At 37.1% G+C, this 16,723-nt stretch overlaps 2 protein-coding genes across 3 annotated transcripts in view; both read right to left on the reverse strand.

The window, feature by feature from the left end:
- Positions 1–16,723, reverse strand: part of KANSL1L (KAT8 regulatory NSL complex subunit 1 like) — a 579,301-nt gene that overhangs the window by 193,220 nt on the left and 369,358 nt on the right. The gene's annotated exons all lie outside the window — the stretch shown is intronic.
- The window catches only part of ACADL (acyl-CoA dehydrogenase long chain), a 33,982-nt gene continuing 20,590 nt past the window's right edge, over positions 3,332–16,723 (reverse strand). Inside the window, exons 9-11 of one of the 2 annotated variants that reach the window (XR_014828819.1) lie at positions 12,069–13,506; positions 9,659–9,745; positions 3,332–3,839 (exon numbers count right to left, since the gene is read on the reverse strand). Coding sequence is in view for 1 of the 2 variants with exons in the window: in NM_213897.1 (NP_999062.1) it covers positions 3,746–3,839; positions 9,659–9,745; positions 12,069–12,196 (309 nt within the window). In the remaining variant the exon portion in view is untranslated. 2 annotated transcript variants of the gene reach the window in all.

Consider the following 16,723-nt stretch of genomic DNA (forward strand, 5'->3'; position numbering starts at 1 on the left):
GTGCTCTTCTTTTTGAGCATTATTATTATTTATCGTTTCTTGAGCACTTAGCACTGTGTGAAATACAGATGATAAATTCCTTCCGTAGGGAACAACAATCAAAGCCGCACAGGCAAAACACAAAGATTAGCTATTTAAAATGAAAACCAAATAAAAGGTTAAGGAACACATTTTGAATTCCGTTTTGCTTTCTGCTTTAAGCTCAACTTGCTTCTTTGAGGGCAGGGAGGTGCAGAAGCCTTGGAGTTTTCAAGATAAACAATCAGCTTAGAAGAGAGAGAAAACATCCCGAGATCATTCCAAGAAAATATTCCACTTTATAAATCCTTTCACTTTCTGATACATAAAAATTATAAGAACCTATTCCTAGCTCTGGTGGACTTGAGTGAGTGTGATTTAGGTCTGCCTGGTGTTCCCTTTCTTTTGATGATATCATTCTCTGCTTCCTGAACTGCTTTCCCCCGTCTGTGTGTTCCTGATAGGACTGTCAATCATAGGACACTTTCCCCTCACTTTTCTAATGACATTGTGCTGAAGGATGTAGGCCTGGAGCAGCCCAAGGTCATTTTTACAGGCCCTGTAATAAAATTGCTCTGCAACATTCATTAGGACAAATTGCAAAGAAAAGTAAAAATAAGAGAATGTAGCCTAAGTGTGGGCAGTTCTAAACCCCAGAATCATGCCCTTGAGAGATGAGTTCTTATAATTCTTTAGACTGTATAAGTGGTTAAATAGTAGATATCCTTGTGTTATTCTTGATTTTACAGGCTCCTTCAAAGGTTTTCCAGTTAAGCATTATGTTGGTCAGTTTTTGGTCAATAACCTTTATCAAGTTAAGGAATGTTCTTCATAAATCTGCTGCTCCACAATCCATTTTAGCTAGCACACTCAAGCTTTTGTTTAAGTTGGTTTGAACTGGGTTTCTTTGTCATTTGCACCTGAAAGAACCTGAGAAAAATAATTTGTCCAAGGTCCAATGGCTAATAAATAGTAGAGTCATCATTCAAACCTAGGTCTGTTCCCCTCTGCATAGTTGACATCTCCTACTATGTAAATTTACTTTTTATCCTACAGATGTTATATTCGCCAAATATAGTTTTCTTTAAGATTGGGAAAGGGCTGGGGTGGGGAAAGGGAGTGGTTGGTCTTGCCTAGTTCTCTATCATCTCCTGGTAGTAAAAATGAGGTGAAAGCTGCAAATACAGTAATAGCTGATAAAAATTTATTTTAATTCATTTTGCATGGTGTTTAATGAGCAAGAATGCAAGCTGGTAATGAGACAAACTTCTACCCAAGAATAAATCAAAGGTATGCAAGACTAGGATAAAAAGGGATCAGTATTCTCTCTTCTCTCTGCTCTACCCAGTTGTAATACTGCATTAAAACCATGTAACACCCACAACACCAAATAAAATGTTTAGTTTTCGAAGTTGAACAAGAATATGTCTATTTATTTCTATTTAAAAACTACTTTAGGAGGAGTTCCTGTTGTGGTGCAGTGGTTAACGAATCCAACTAGGAACCATGAGGTTGCAGGTTCGGTCCCTGCCCTTGCTCAGTGGGTTAACGATCCAGCGTTGCCATGAGCTGTGGTGTAGGTTGCAGACGCGGCTCGGATCCCGCGTTGCTGTGGCTCTGGTGTAGGCCGGTGGCTACAGCTCCGATTCGACCCCTAGCCTGGGAACCTCCATATGCCGCGGGAGCGGCCCAAGAAATAGCAACAACAACAACAACAACAACAAAAAACTACTTTAGGAGTTTCCGTCATGACTTAGTGATGAACGAACTCGTCTAGTATCCATGAGGATGCAGATTTGATTCCTGGCCTTGCTCAGTGGGTTGAGGATCTGGTGTTGGCACAAGCTGTGGTGTAGGTGGCAGGTGCGGCTTGGGTCCCGCATTGCTGTGGCTGTGGTGTAGGCCAGCAGCTGCAGCTCTGATTTGACCCCTAGCCTGAGAACCTCCATATGGCACGGGTGGTGAGTCCCTAAAAAACAAAAACAAACAAACAAACAAAAAATATTTTATTCACTCTCATCAATATGTGCAAAGAAAAACAAGAAGTAAAATGCTAGCAGTTTACAAATCAATGGTTTCTTTTTTGATAATAATTAAAGTCTCAAATCAAATGTCAAATGTCATTTCCTCACTTTCTTATTTTAGTGTTTGTTTGTTTTTTGACTGCACCTGTGGCATGCCAAATGCCAAAGTTCTGGGGCCAGAGATTGAACATGTATCACAACTGCACCTGAGCTATAGCAGTGACAATGCTGATCCTTAATCCGTTGTGCCACCAAGGGAATTCCTTCACTTTCCTATTTTATTTTAATTTTTTTGCTTTTTAGGGCCATAGCAATGCAGGATCCTTAACCCAGAGCAAGGCCAGGGGTTGAACCTGCCTCCTCACAGATACTAGTTGGGTTCATAACATGCTGAGCCACAACAGAAACTCCCTTACTTTCCTATATTATTTATTTCATTTCACTTCATTTCATTTTGCTTTTTTAGGGCTGTACCCAAAGCTTATGGAAGCTCCCAGGCTAGGGGTCGAATCAGAGCTACAGCTACCAACCTATGCCACAGCCATGGCAATGCAGGATCCGAGCTGTGTCTGCAACCTACACCACAGCTCACAGCAACATTAGATCCATAGCCCACTGAGCAAGGCTAGGGATAGAACCCCCATCCTCATGGATACTAGTCAGATTTATTCTGTCTACACCACAATGGGAACTCCAAAAATCACTGCTTTGATATGTACAAAATACATCAATATCTTTTTTTTTTTTTTTTTTTGGTCTTTTTTAGGGCCACACCCGAGGCATATGGAGGTTCCCAGACTAGGGGTCTAATTGGAGCTGTAGCCACCGGCCTATGCCAGAGCAGCACAGGATCTGGGCAACGCCAGATCCTTAACCTACTGAGCAAGGCCAGGGATCGAACCTGCACCCCATGGTTCCTAGTCAGATCCTGGGCCATGACGGGAACTCCCCAATATCTTGAAACTAAAGGGTGATGGATTATTCTGTGTTCTCCTAGTATTAAACTGGGATGGAAATCTGTTGAAACCCCACGTCTGTAGTTGAGAGCAGCAATGACACTCTCCAGTCAGGGTTAGGTAAATGCTTAGCTGAGTACCAGGGGTTCCAGGGCTGTAAGGTAGGAAGACTTCCTGCCTTAACCAGAACAGCTCTTCATACATCAGGATTTCACAAGGACTCTGCATAAGCTTTGGTTTGAAAAAACTGTTCCATTGCTTAAAAACAGGCTTCGGGTGGGGTGGAAAAAACCACAGTTCTGTGAAATTTGGAACAAAAGAAAACTAAAGTTATTTTGCATTATGAATTATATTTATTTTTACCTTTCAAAGAGAATGTGTTGTAAATATTAATGATGTTACAGTATAAGAACAAAATTATTTCTGTCTCAATTTTAAAGATCTAAGCATTACATGCTTTTAGAACTTTAGGGGAAAATGAAGGACTAGGCTTCATCAGAAAATCTTTGCCTTTTAGATGTAAAAAAATTAAAAGTTAAACCTTAATATTAGAAAATTTTAGAATCTTTGGATGCAAAGATTTCTTGTTCCACTGTGTTCATCTTTTATCTATATTTGATTTCTTTCTCCATAGCAAGAGCATATAAAAACATGTTTAGTGTTCCCTCCCTTTCCAGGTTGTATTTTAGCTTAAGTAGATCTAAACCCAGATTAGTTGTAATAGGATTCCAGGATGTGGGCAGATGTCTACTTGTCATGGACGATCTCTCTTGCAATCAGCTCCTTCATTATTTCATTGGTACCACCATAGATTGGCTGAACTCGGGCATCCACATAAGCTCTGTATAAATAAGAAGATGGATGAATGCATAAACAAAAATTATTAGAAATAATTGTCTAACCAGGTAAATATTATTTTAAATGACATCCAAACAATAAAAGTTCTTCATAAATTACTTTTTTTTTCAGTATGCTATTCATCCTAGATTGGTAAAATTATAAAATTTGTTAAGATACTGATCATCTGTATAGCTCTGTTTTAGTTTGCTTGAAGAGCCTACAAATTCAAAATAACATAAGTATGTTTCTTTTGATTTAGTTTTATAAAATTCAGTATACATAATAACATTCCCAACGGGGCCATTTTAGATTTAGAAGTGCATGGAATGTCTTGACATTTTGTTACTTTTAATGTGCGCCTCCAAAATTGAAATCTACTGGTTTTATAAAAAACAAAAGAGAGAAAGAAAGTGCAGTTTCTAACTATGCAGTTTCTAACATCCTTTAGATTCTCATCACTACTGCTGCTACCGGGAGCAGAAACTGATGCTTCAGGAAATATTACTTCACAAAGTTAACAAGTAACTTACTTTTGGGGAATGATTAATTGTCATCCCAGTAACGTATGAAGTTAAAATACTCAGTAGCTGAATATACTGCCATAAAAAACCAAAAAGGAATTCATTTTTGGTAGTGATAACAGCAACCATATACTATATAGCTGTTCTTACCTTTTCTTATCTCATTTTATCCCCTCTACTCTGGGATTGGGAAAAATAAATATTATTATTGTTTTTCAGATAAAAGAACTGAGGTGCAGAAAAGTTAATAAATACATATACTAAGTAATGGTTGCTCTTTAATGGTCACATAACAGATCATTGGCAGCTTGGACTGAAAAATGTTGGTATCCTGCTACTTTGGCAAGTATCTTTATTATTATTATTATTATTATTATATCTCAATATTTTCATTGGCCCAGGCATGCAGGATTAGTTACTGAGCTTTGGACTTTACTAGAAGACAATTCAAAGGCATTTTTTTCAAGCATTAAATCTGGATTTTTAAAAATTTAATTTTGGGGACAAATTAAATATGCCAGCTCTCTAGGAACAAGACCAGTTCTGGACTTATCCTTGTCCATATTCATCACAGTACCTTGCAAACAGTCAGTACTCAGCAAATATTCATTGATTTGATTTATTGTGTTACAAGGGAATTTTTGTGTCTCAATACCTACTTTCTGATGAAACTTGAAATCTAGAGATGTGCGTTTTCAAATATATTTTTTCTTTTGAAAGGATTCCATTTTTGCCCACAAAATCTAGCACTTCCATTTAGAGAATCTACCTGGCATTTCAGCCGCCTTCAGCAATCTCAATGCTTTTAGAACTTTTTGGATGAGGTTGGGCCTATTTTTTTTTTTTTTCACATTAAAAAAGTTCCAATGGAACTTTGACAGAGACCAGCAGATATTTTTATAGGTTACTAATTAAACTCAGTCATCAACTAAAATTAACAGAGAAAGCAGCAGAAGGAATGTTTAACCACACAATGATAAAGCTCTGTATCTCAGGCTGCTTTTCCCAGCAACACAGACAAGTCTTGAACTGGCAAAATCTAAAAGTGAGAAATCCTCACTTCTCATAGTCCAAGCCTAATGAGTAAGACTGAAATAAACTCATATGCTTAAGACTAGTTATTTTTAAACAAATAAAACAAAACAAAAAAGCAAACTCAGTAACTCTGTGAAGCCAAGACTCAGCAACACACACAGACACACACAAAATAAAGCTTAATCTGAGGATATAAAAAACACAGAATGATTTTTTTCTATCACATCACAGTCTGTACACTTCATACAGATACCATCTAATATAACTAATTAGCTTTTTTGATATTATCTACTACTCGCACATTATGTTATGAAAAGTTCCCTCCCTATGTCTTTGGGGAGAAAAATAGCAGTCTAATTTATTCATTTATTTTTTATTTTTAGGGCCTTATCCGTGGCATAAGTTAGTACTCAGACTAGGGGTCGAATGGGAGCTACAGCTGCCAGCCTACACCATAGCCACAGCAATGCGGGATCCAAGTGCATCTGCCACCTACACCACAGCTCATGGCAATGCCGGATCCTTAACCCACTGAATGAGGCCAGGGATTGAACCCACGTCCTCATGGATACCAATCGGGTTCGTTACTGCTGAGCCACAATGGGAACTCCAAGCAGTCTAGTTTAAAAGTTCATATACTCTTCAAACTAACAAACTGGCCAAAAAGGGACTTATGATTTCTGAAAGGCAATATAAGCCTCTCAAATTGAAACTAGAGGTTTTAAATAAGCCATCAAGCTACAATTTTTGCTTGCCGCTGACCTGAAGGAACTGCCTCTGAGAACACAGAGACCAGGACTTAGGCTCCATTCTAATCTTGGACCATGTAGATGGCTGACTCCTTTTCATCTAATGTGCTTTTCTTAGAAACTAAACCATAACTAGACAAGCACTGAGCCACTATTTGTCTACATTCCCAGCAGCAGTTATAATAGCACAAAGTAGAAAAACATAAATGTTCATTATTATTTTACTTTCTTAGCATTGTAAATAAGATGGATTAACACTGTGAATAAACCATGAAAACACACAGGAAAAATGCCAGCAATGATTTAATCTGTGATAGTGTAACTCAGTGTTTTTTTCTCATTTCATATAAAGAAAAAAAAAATCTGCTTTTGACTCAGGCCTGCTTGAAGTAGTTCTGAAAGGATATACCAAAATCTAAGTCCAAGGATTGATAAAGAAAAGGAAATCATTTACCTACTTCATGCTTACATTCCAAAGGAAGGGAAAAAAACCCTACGTGTTGCTGGGCTTTTATAAAAAATTATAAATTACATCTGCCCCGAGATTAAAGCTTTCTGACCTGTTCAGTGGCCACAGAAAATTAGTAAATTATATCTATGCTGGAGCTTCGGTTCTTAACAGACCTTGAGAGTAAGGTGTTTATTTTCCTCATTAAGTCACTATAAACATATCAAAGTTTACAATTATGCTTGCCAAAAGGATGAATATGAAAGTAAATTTAAATACTGGTTTGAAAATTTTTCCCTCTAGATACTCTGTATTTAGATTAAAAGTATAAGAAGTTTTTAGAAGCCCAGAGCACTCTCATTCTCAGATCCAGAAATAAATTAATGTTCTCTCTATGTAGCAAAAACTTCCTCAGGATAATTTTATAAACTGAAAATATTGCCAAATAGAAGGAAACATGTATTTTCTAGAATGCTGAGGAGAAATGCCAAGGGGAGACAATTGAAGCGAAAGACCACAGGAAGAGGGAAAGAAGAAATTATAGAGATGGAGGAAGAAATATGGAAGAGGATGCTTGCTGCCTGTTGACAAACTCACATGTAATATAACAAAAAAGCTGTATTTAGTTTATTTTAATTTGTAGGAAATGTATATTCCACTTAGAAAAAAATAATACTTTTGTTTCTATTTCTTTTTTCTTTTCTTTTCTTTTTCTTTTTCTTTTTTTTTTTTTGGCTGCACCCGAGGCATGCAGAAGTTCCCAGGCCAGAGATCAAATCAGAGCCACAGCAGTGACCATGCCAGATCCTGAATGTGCTGAGCCACCAAGGAACTCCTGATGTGTTTTTAGAGAAAAATAAATAATAAAAAATTTAAGATAGGACAACTTAGGTCATTTTCATACGCAGGTTAATTTTTCTGTTATGCCTACTTTTTTTCTGATTTAAGAGACATACAGACAACCAATAGGTATATGAAAACAAGGCTCAGTCACTAATCACCAGGGAAATACAAATCAAAACCACAATGAGATATCATCTCACACCTTTTGGGATAGCTATTAACCAAAAAACATACAAAAGATAAGTATTGTCGAGGATGTGGAGAAATTGCAATACTGGCACACTGTTGGAGGGAATGTATAAGTGATGCATGGTAGCTGCTAAAAAAAAAACAGAATGGAAGTTCCTCAAAAAACTAAACAGAACTGTCACATGATCCAGAAGTCCCACTTCTAGGTATTTATTCAAAAGAATTTAATTCGACACTTCCAACTGAGGGAGTTCCCATTGTAGCTCAGGGGGTTAAGAATCTGCCTAGTATCCATGAGGATGCAGGTTCAATCCTTGGCCTCGCCCAGTGGGTTGGGGATCTGGTGTTGCCATGAGCTGTGGTGCAGCTCACAGATGCGGCTTGGATCCTGCATTGCTGTGGCTGTGGCATAGGCAGGCAGCTGTAGCTCCAATTCAACCCCTAGCCTGGGCACTTTCATATGCTACGGATACAGCCCTAAAAAGACCAAAGGAAAAAAAAAATAAGACTTCAACTGATACTAGTGCTCACATTTTGTCTGCAGGATTGTTAACAATAACCAAGATGTGGAAACAACCCATATGTCATGGACAGATGAATGGATAATGAAACTGTAGTATAACAAGCAATGGGATACTATTCAGCCTGCAATGGAAGAAAATTCTATAATATGTCATAACCTACATGAACCTTGAGGACATTCTGCTGAGTAAAATAAGCCAGTCATAGCAGGACAAATACTACATGAGTCCACCTATATGAAGAACCTAAAATACTCAGATTCATAGGCTTAAAGAGGAATAGTGGGTGCCAGGAGCTAAGGGGGCGGGGGGGGGGGGGGGAGGAGTTACTAATCAATGAACACAAAGTTTCAGTTATGTAAGATGAATAATTTCCAGAGATCTGCTGTAAACATTGTACCTAGAGTTAACAATACTGTATGGTACACTTATAATTTTGTGAAGAGGGTAGATCTCAAGTTAAATGTTTTCGCCACAGTAAAATAAAACCAAAACCAAACCAAAACAATTGATAGTCAATGCAAATTAAAGGAAGAATAATAACATATTTATTACCCATTAGATTAGCACAAAGTTTAAAAGGCAATAACACTTGCAGCTTAGGAGAAGTCATTGTCAGACTTTTGTTTAAGTTGCTACAAACTGGAGGAAATGATCTTGAAATGCATTAAAATATGCATACTTTTGAACTAGCAATGCTACTTTTTTTTCCTTTTTTTTCTTTTTAGGGCTGCAGTCACACCAGGTGGAAGTTCCCAGGCTAGGGGTCGAATTGGAGCTGCAGCTCCTGGCCTACACCACAGCGATAGCAAAGCCAGATTCTAGCCACATCTGTGACCTACACCACAGCTCATGGAAATGCCAGATCCTTAACCCACTAAGGCCACGGATTGAAACTGCATCCTTGTGGATACTAGTTGGGTTTGTTACCCCTAAGCCACAACAGGAACTCCCATAGCAATGCTATTTTTAGGACTCTGTCCTGTTGCAATCAAAAACACATGTATCTAAGATAAATGGAAGAAGGTGTTTGAATATTGTAGGCCAAAGTTTATCTTCACTTTTTTTGGTCATTTTTTAGGGCTGTACTCATGGCATATGGAAGTTCCAGGCTAGGGGTCGAATCAGAGCTGCAGCTGCCAGCTTACACCACAGCCACCGCAACATCAGATCCTAGCCATGTCTTTGACCTACACCACAGCTCACAACAATGCTGGATCCATAACCCACTGAGCGGGGCCAGGGATCAAACCCACATCCTCACGGATACTAGTTGTGATCACTACCACTGACCCACAATGGGAACTCCTTATCTTCACTTTTTTTAAACAAAATAAAATCCTAGTGGTGAGCTGATCACATGAAGCTGGTCTACCCACTTAAAAACATTCCATAGTCAGTTGAAAAATGCAAGGTTTTGCACCTCCTCGCCTTACTCAATGTGCAAAGGACAGTTAAAGAAATTCCCCTTGTCTTCACACCATTCAGCAGTGTAACAAAACAGGCATACTCACCTGGCAATGGGGTACTCCCACATGTATCCCCAACCTCCGTGCAGCTGCACACAGTCATAAGCCACGCTGTTTTGTAACTCAGATGCCCTAGATGGCCAAGATAAAAGGCAGAAAAGGAACATCTGAAATGAATTTTCATGCAGCACTTTACAATCAGGAAACAAATTATGATTTTAAACGCATACATTTATCGAACTATTTATGACTGTTTAAATGCATACGTTTACTGAACAATTAAAATTAGGCATGTTAGTCCACCAGAGAAGATTGATATAAACTACATGTAAAATAAATCTTAGGAGAATTTACACATAGCAAATACTTTCTTCATCAACTATATTTCTGACTGGGTTTTTTGTTAAGTCTAGAAACAAAATGTAGAAAGCTTAAACTATTTATTAGGTTTTGGTTACTTTAAGTCTGCAAAGGTAAAAACTTGAATTTGGTCTAATTTATTTAGATTATCTATATGAGCTAAGTTAACTGTATAATGATACAGCCATTTGTTATCTTTTGCCTTGTGTAGTATGTTTTTTTTTTCTTCAAATATGTCACTTCCTACCCAAAGGTTACAATTCTGAATTTTAGTGCCTGTGAAAAAATATTTTTTTAGGGTTTTCAGAAATAAACTGAAAGTAAAATTGAAAGCCTAAGAGGATAGTCCACTATTAAAGTATATACTATCATACAGGAATCTTATTAAATATTATTTGATTATTTATTATTTCTCAAGTATGCATGTATACATATATACACATATATATATATGAGGTGCTTGAGAAATATTATTTTCTGATCTTATTATAATTTTAACTATTGTTAAAAATCCATATAATAACTGACAGAAATTTTATTCATCTCAACATAAAGTACAGGTTAGTTCAAAATCTTTCCAACTAACTTTTCAACAGTGGTAAATATAAAGCAAAAGTGAGCACAGACACTTTATCCTATGTAAAATAGTTTTAAACTCAAGCCATAGGACAGGTCAGGATGTTCCTGAGAAATACAGTAACAATATAATGATTGACAGACAAGACTCAGGGGTCAATAATATTTGGAATTCTATAAATTTTGTATTTGGCAAGTATTTTAATGAAAAATGTACTGGGTATAACTAGTTGCTTCCTCTGGTCTAATGTGAAATACCAATATGTCTACAAACTTGGTATTTTCAAAGAACAATAAGGCCTACAGCTATCAAAATATCTCTTTTTCCAAAAATATCTTAACTAAATTTTTTTTATACTTCTTCCCACTAGTCAAAGAAAATCACTGTAAATGCAAATATAAAATGTCTCCCCCTAAAGTGTAAGTTTCAACCTGGCAGCTTAATTATTTTGGAATCATTACATAAAGTCCTATTCTGCATATTTCCCCATTCTACCTCTAATTGAACTGAACAAAAGTTAATGAATAATGACAGGAATTTTTTCTAAGTTATTTTTGGACTAATGAGATGTGAGAATGTTTGTTTTTAAAACAGAGGAAACGAAACCCACTTCCAGGATCTGATTTAAACTATGTTCTTGCATCTAAAATACACAAAAGCCTTACAGGGGTCTTTTTTCAATTAACTCATCTTTACTATCACTGCTAGTCACCTTTAATACAAATAAAAATTGTTCTATAGAACACTTTTTTCCTTTTACTTAATAGAAATGGACAACTTTTGATTGGATAGTCAACTCTTCATAAATTTTTCTCAGATCTGGAAAACATTTTTTTGGGCGGGGGGCGCCTTCCTAGGGCCGCACCCAAGGCATATGGAGGTTCCCAGGCTAGGAGTTGTAGCTGCCAGCCTAAAGCCACAGCATCATGGGCTCTGAGCCGCATCTGTGACCTACACCACAGCTTTAACCAACTGAGTGAGGCCAGGGATCAAACCTGTGACCTCAGGGATACTAGTCAGATTCATTTCTGATGAGCCAGGATGGGAACTCCTGGAAAACATCTCAAACGAAAAATCTTTTCAAATCTACTCATTTCATAAGTATCAAAATATTGGCCCAGAAAGAATTAAATTTAATTACGATTATTTAATAAAAGAATTGGGACTCTCAGGACTGTAAGTATTACTGTTCTTTTTTGATCTCGCTATACTGCCACTCTACAGATAATTTGAAATTAAACCATTTATTGGATGACATAATCAGTCATCCTACTTTAGTCTCTTAATATTTTATTTTCAATAACAAACCAAAAGTTAAAAAAATGACTTGAGTAAGTTTCAGCACTTTATAAATAGGCTTGGTGGGACCTTTCAGTATTTTTTAAAAAGCTGGTTCTTACTGATTGTTTTCATTTACTCTGCCTTCTTCTTTAAGACCCTCAAGGCTGAGTTTCAAGCTGGAAGAATTCCATAACAGCCTGTGCAAACACCACATTTTAATTACTATAGCATGCATACCAATATTTTGCCATGGAAGCAGCGGCAGACTCCAGACGTTTCGTTTCATGCAGCTGGAGACAGCTGTCCACAAAAGCTCTGGTTACACAAATGTGTGTTTTTAATTCTGCTAGCTTATGCTGCACCGTCTTGAGTTTAAAGGAAATGAAAGGAAAAGATGAACATAGGAGAAAAGCATATTTTAAGTGACTTATCATATCAAGAATTATGTAATAAAAGATCTTTAAAGCAAAACAAAAGTGGAATTGCTGGGGTTTTTTTTTCCTCCAAAAAAGAGGAATGTTAACCAGATAGCTTTAAGTTAAAAACCCACTATATTTTGTTTCTAAGAAAACTTGAACTGAAAGAAAAGATGCAAAATAGAGAAATATCTAAATAACATCTCATGTTTTAGGTTAAAAAATTTAGACCACTAAGGAAACTTTTTGAAAATCAGCATGACTTAAATGGGTGAGCACCACCTTGTGGTACAGTCCTTCAGGTACACCTGTTGAAAAGACCTATTTTTCTCTGGAATTTAAATCCACGAACAATTTTTTGCTATTAATGAAATCAAGTATACACATTTCTCTGTTCTACTTATCTTGGAGTAAAGTAATAATGTAACAAGCTAGAGGGACAACATTAAAAATGTTTCTTAGAATTATTATTTTATATCACAAAGTATTTAATCTAGATCTACAGAATGCAACAGAATAACAGAATCCTAACACTCAAGACATCCAAGTCTAGGCCCCCTAAGCTCTTCCACATTTCCCCACTCTTCCTTCCTCTCATCTCTCTCCATAGCTTGCACAGTCTCTAATTTGAACTGAATGGTGTGGGATGGTCAATGCTAACTTACCTACATACCACCTCCTTCTGGCCATAGACAACCAATAGTATTCTTGAAAATCATTCTATCCAGATCTGCCTCAATTGTTCTCGATGGCTCTAACCTCAAATGTTCTTGCATTCCTGACTCTTGGCTCTCACACCCTGAATTTTGAGTTTGCATCTGGTCTCTTTGGCACCAACTCTTGGATTTGAAACACTACTGGCTTTCCACTCTGGGTAATCTCCCAAATACACCCCATTCCAGTTATCTCAGGCTTGCAGCTCAGCTCTGGTCAGCTGACTCTGTCTTTCTTGTGGCAATTCAGACAGAAACAGAGTTTTGCTTGGAATTTATGAGTGAAACCTTCACTGTGATTAATAAAAGGCACGGAAGTCAGTGACAAAGCTGACACAGTGAAACTCAAACTAGAAATTATAAATGCATCCCACCTAGGTAAATGTAAAATACAAAGCGATGACTGTGTACTCAGAAAGGCTTCAGGAACCAGGTAAGAGGCGCGCGTTGGCTTTGTCTTTACTCCTAGTTACAGCAATTTCAAAACGCAAAACCAAACCCTGCAAAGCATCACTGTGGTGGACGTATTGTGTGTACTTTCCACTTCTGGAAAAAGAGTAGAAAAGGAGTATGGTAAGACCCAATACCAGGCAAGATCAGGGTATTTCAGCTGGAGAAGGAGCTCTGGGGGACAGACTCCTCATATATGTAACTACTGTGCTGATGAAAAACCCAATGACTGCCTTTCCCTCGCATTTACTCCATCCTGTTCTAGAAACAGACAATGTGACTGGTATCGAATGATTCTAAAACCAAGCTGAGGGAAAGCTGGCACCACACTTCTCCACTTTGTGTATCCTGGCCTCTAATTCAGAACTTGCCAGGTTACAGCAAAACTTTCTTCTTCTCTCATACTTTCCCTTAATTTTTCCATCTCTCTTTCTATTCGTTTATATTTAATTATACAAAATCTACCCTTCAATCAGCACCAAGTTTCCCACTACCATCGCACACATCCAAGCTTACTTGCAGAAAAATCTAAAGATGCTGGAGTTCCCATCATGGCACAGCAGAAACAAATGTGACTAGGAACCATGAGGTTGCGGGTTCGATCCCTGGCCTTGCTCAGTGGGTTAAGTATCCAGCATTGCCGTGACCTGTGGTATAGATTGCAGATATGGCTTGGATCTGATGTAGCTCCAATTGGACCCCTGGCCTGGGAACCTCATATACCGTGGATGCAGCCCTAAAAAGCAAAAAAAAAAAGGCAAAAAAAACTAAAGATGCAATAAGAAATGAAAAAGTGGGGAAATACCCTTCTAATAATAAGGGTATACCCTAATAATAAATACCCTTCTAACAAAATAATAAGTATATATATATACTACAAAAATCCCTGGAACGGAGGGTTTTAGCTTACTCTTGGTTTAGGTCAATGACATTATCTATGACACTTCATTTGGAAAATAAGGAGGAATCTGACAAGTCTCAAGATACTTTTGCACACACTTCCCTACCCCATGATGGTATATTTGCGAATTTATGCACTATTTACAATACGAGAGAATCAAGACCTCTAAGTCCAAATATCTCATAGAAGAGCTATTTCTATGGAAAGGCCAGGAGTTTCTAGAAGCTAAAGTTAAATTTCAGACCAGGATGGGCTCATTTAGAATTCTTGCTTTAGTGCATTCAGTGAAGCCCACAAGTCTGAAGGAATTAATGCCTTCAAGAGTGCATATATTACTCTCAGGGGGATAAAAAGATTAAATATTCACATACTCTGGGTAATGAGGTGGGTGTTAACCAAACAGATTTGGTCTTTGCTCTTCACTGCAGACACTGACTGCATCATACTTTTAGAAATTATTCCCTAATGAATGGTAGCTAATAATTGTAAGGCACTTTCTGGGAATAATCAACATACACAGAGAAATTATTTAATATTCATTAATAGTAGCTTATTGATAATACGCAGGTAGCATTTTATTAAAAAAAAAAATTCCCCTAAAGTGGATCCAATAGAATCTCCTTCAGAGTTCTGAAACACAGTTCTTAGAATCATAGAATTATGGAATTGGAAGACACCTCGTAGAAGTTATTGAGCCCAGAATTCCACTTAAAAAGCACCATGAGATGAACTCTAATACATTATGACTCAGGTATAAATATAACAACTTAGGTTTGCTACCTAATTTTATAGTTAATTAACCTCACGTTCAAGGTCTAAGAACTGTATATTCCTTTTTTGGAGAAAGGTAAGGAAGAAGTGTTATTTTTTTTACCTCTCCCATTTTTTTTCTAATACTTTGTGCCTTTAGAATCAAGAGCACATACCACATAGACAATAACCAAAGCTTGCACTGAATTTTCATTTCATTGTCCATGGGTGAAAGAGATGGAGAAAGAAAAAAATCTATCTACTTTAGATTTCTGAGTAGTAAAACTAGTGAATGGGTTAAGAGTGTAGGTTCCAGAGTTAGAACACTTTTGTCATCTTGGGCATGTTACTTAACCTCTTCATGCCTCAATATCCTTATCTGAAAAGAAGGATAAATATAATATTTATTACATGGAGTTGTGAAGGAAAAAAAGAGGTAATCCATTTAGCACAGCATTATTTAATATCCGAATTTTACTGTCATATTGTACAATCCATAGAAAATCGTAAGACTTGATATCAACTATGGAGCATATGGATGAGATGAAATGAAAAATCCTGTAACTACTACAACTTAAGTATGGTAGGTCTCCATTCTACAAAGAAAATAAATTTTGTGAAATGTATCCAAGTGGTCAGAAAGCCTCAAAATGTTCAAAATTCAAGAATAACAAAGAGAAAGGAAATGAGGCAGTTATATGGTCATAAAAATGATGTTTAGCCAAGTATAATACAACTTTTAAAAGTCTTATATTTTAATTTAATTTGATTTTTTTAGGGCCACACCCACAGCATATGGAAGTTCCCAGCCTAGGGGTCAAATTGGAGCTACAGCTGCCCACCTATGCCACGGCCACATCAACCCAGGATCTGAGCTGCATCGGCAACCTACACCACAGGTCAGGGAAATGCCGGATCCTTAACCCACTGAGCGAGGCCAGGAATTGAACCCACATCCTCAGGGATATTAGTCAGGTTCTTAACCCGCTGAGCCACAATGGGAACCCATTCTATTTCAATGTAATACTGAAACCGTTGTACACCCAGCTCTAGAATAGAAGGTGCAAGCATGTACTGGTCACTCATCTTCTCCGAATACACATCTAGACTGATGTGAAAATATTATTCAGAGATACTTATTCATATAAAACAAGATTAGAATACCTCAGAAATCTCAGAACTACACTTTTACTTAGAATACTGCTCCTACCAATACTATACACGCTTGTGGAAGCAGAGTGCTACTGCCACCTAGTGAATTTAAAGTAAACTACTTTTGAAAGAAGGCAACGATAAAATACTTGTTTTGAAAAGGAAGGATTAAAAAGATTTTTTTTTTTTTTTGCTTTCAAAATACATACATACATATATTGTTAAATAAATAAATATTTTAGAAGAAACTTTTTTTCCTATGGGAAAATAGTATACCAATTTCCTATTTTCTTCATGGTTAAATGTCAAATCACATTTAAACTTCTGAAGGGTTTTGTTTTTGTTTTAGTCTTTTTAGGGTGGCACCTGCGGCATATGGAAGTTCCCAGGTCAGGGGTCTAATTGGAGTTGCATCTGCTGGCCTACACCACAGCTCACAGCAACACTGCATCCTTAACCCACTGAGAGGCCAAGGATCCAACCCACATCTTATGGATACTAGTCAGGTTC

The sequence above is a fragment of the Sus scrofa genome, chromosome 15 (genome assembly GCF_054392235.1).
Source record: "Sus scrofa isolate SSC_HxYL_T2T_F1_AM1 chromosome 15, Sscrofa_HxYL_maternal_Yorkshire_Landrace_v2.0, whole genome shotgun sequence".
NCBI classification, from domain to species: Eukaryota; Metazoa; Chordata; class Mammalia; order Artiodactyla; family Suidae; genus Sus; species Sus scrofa.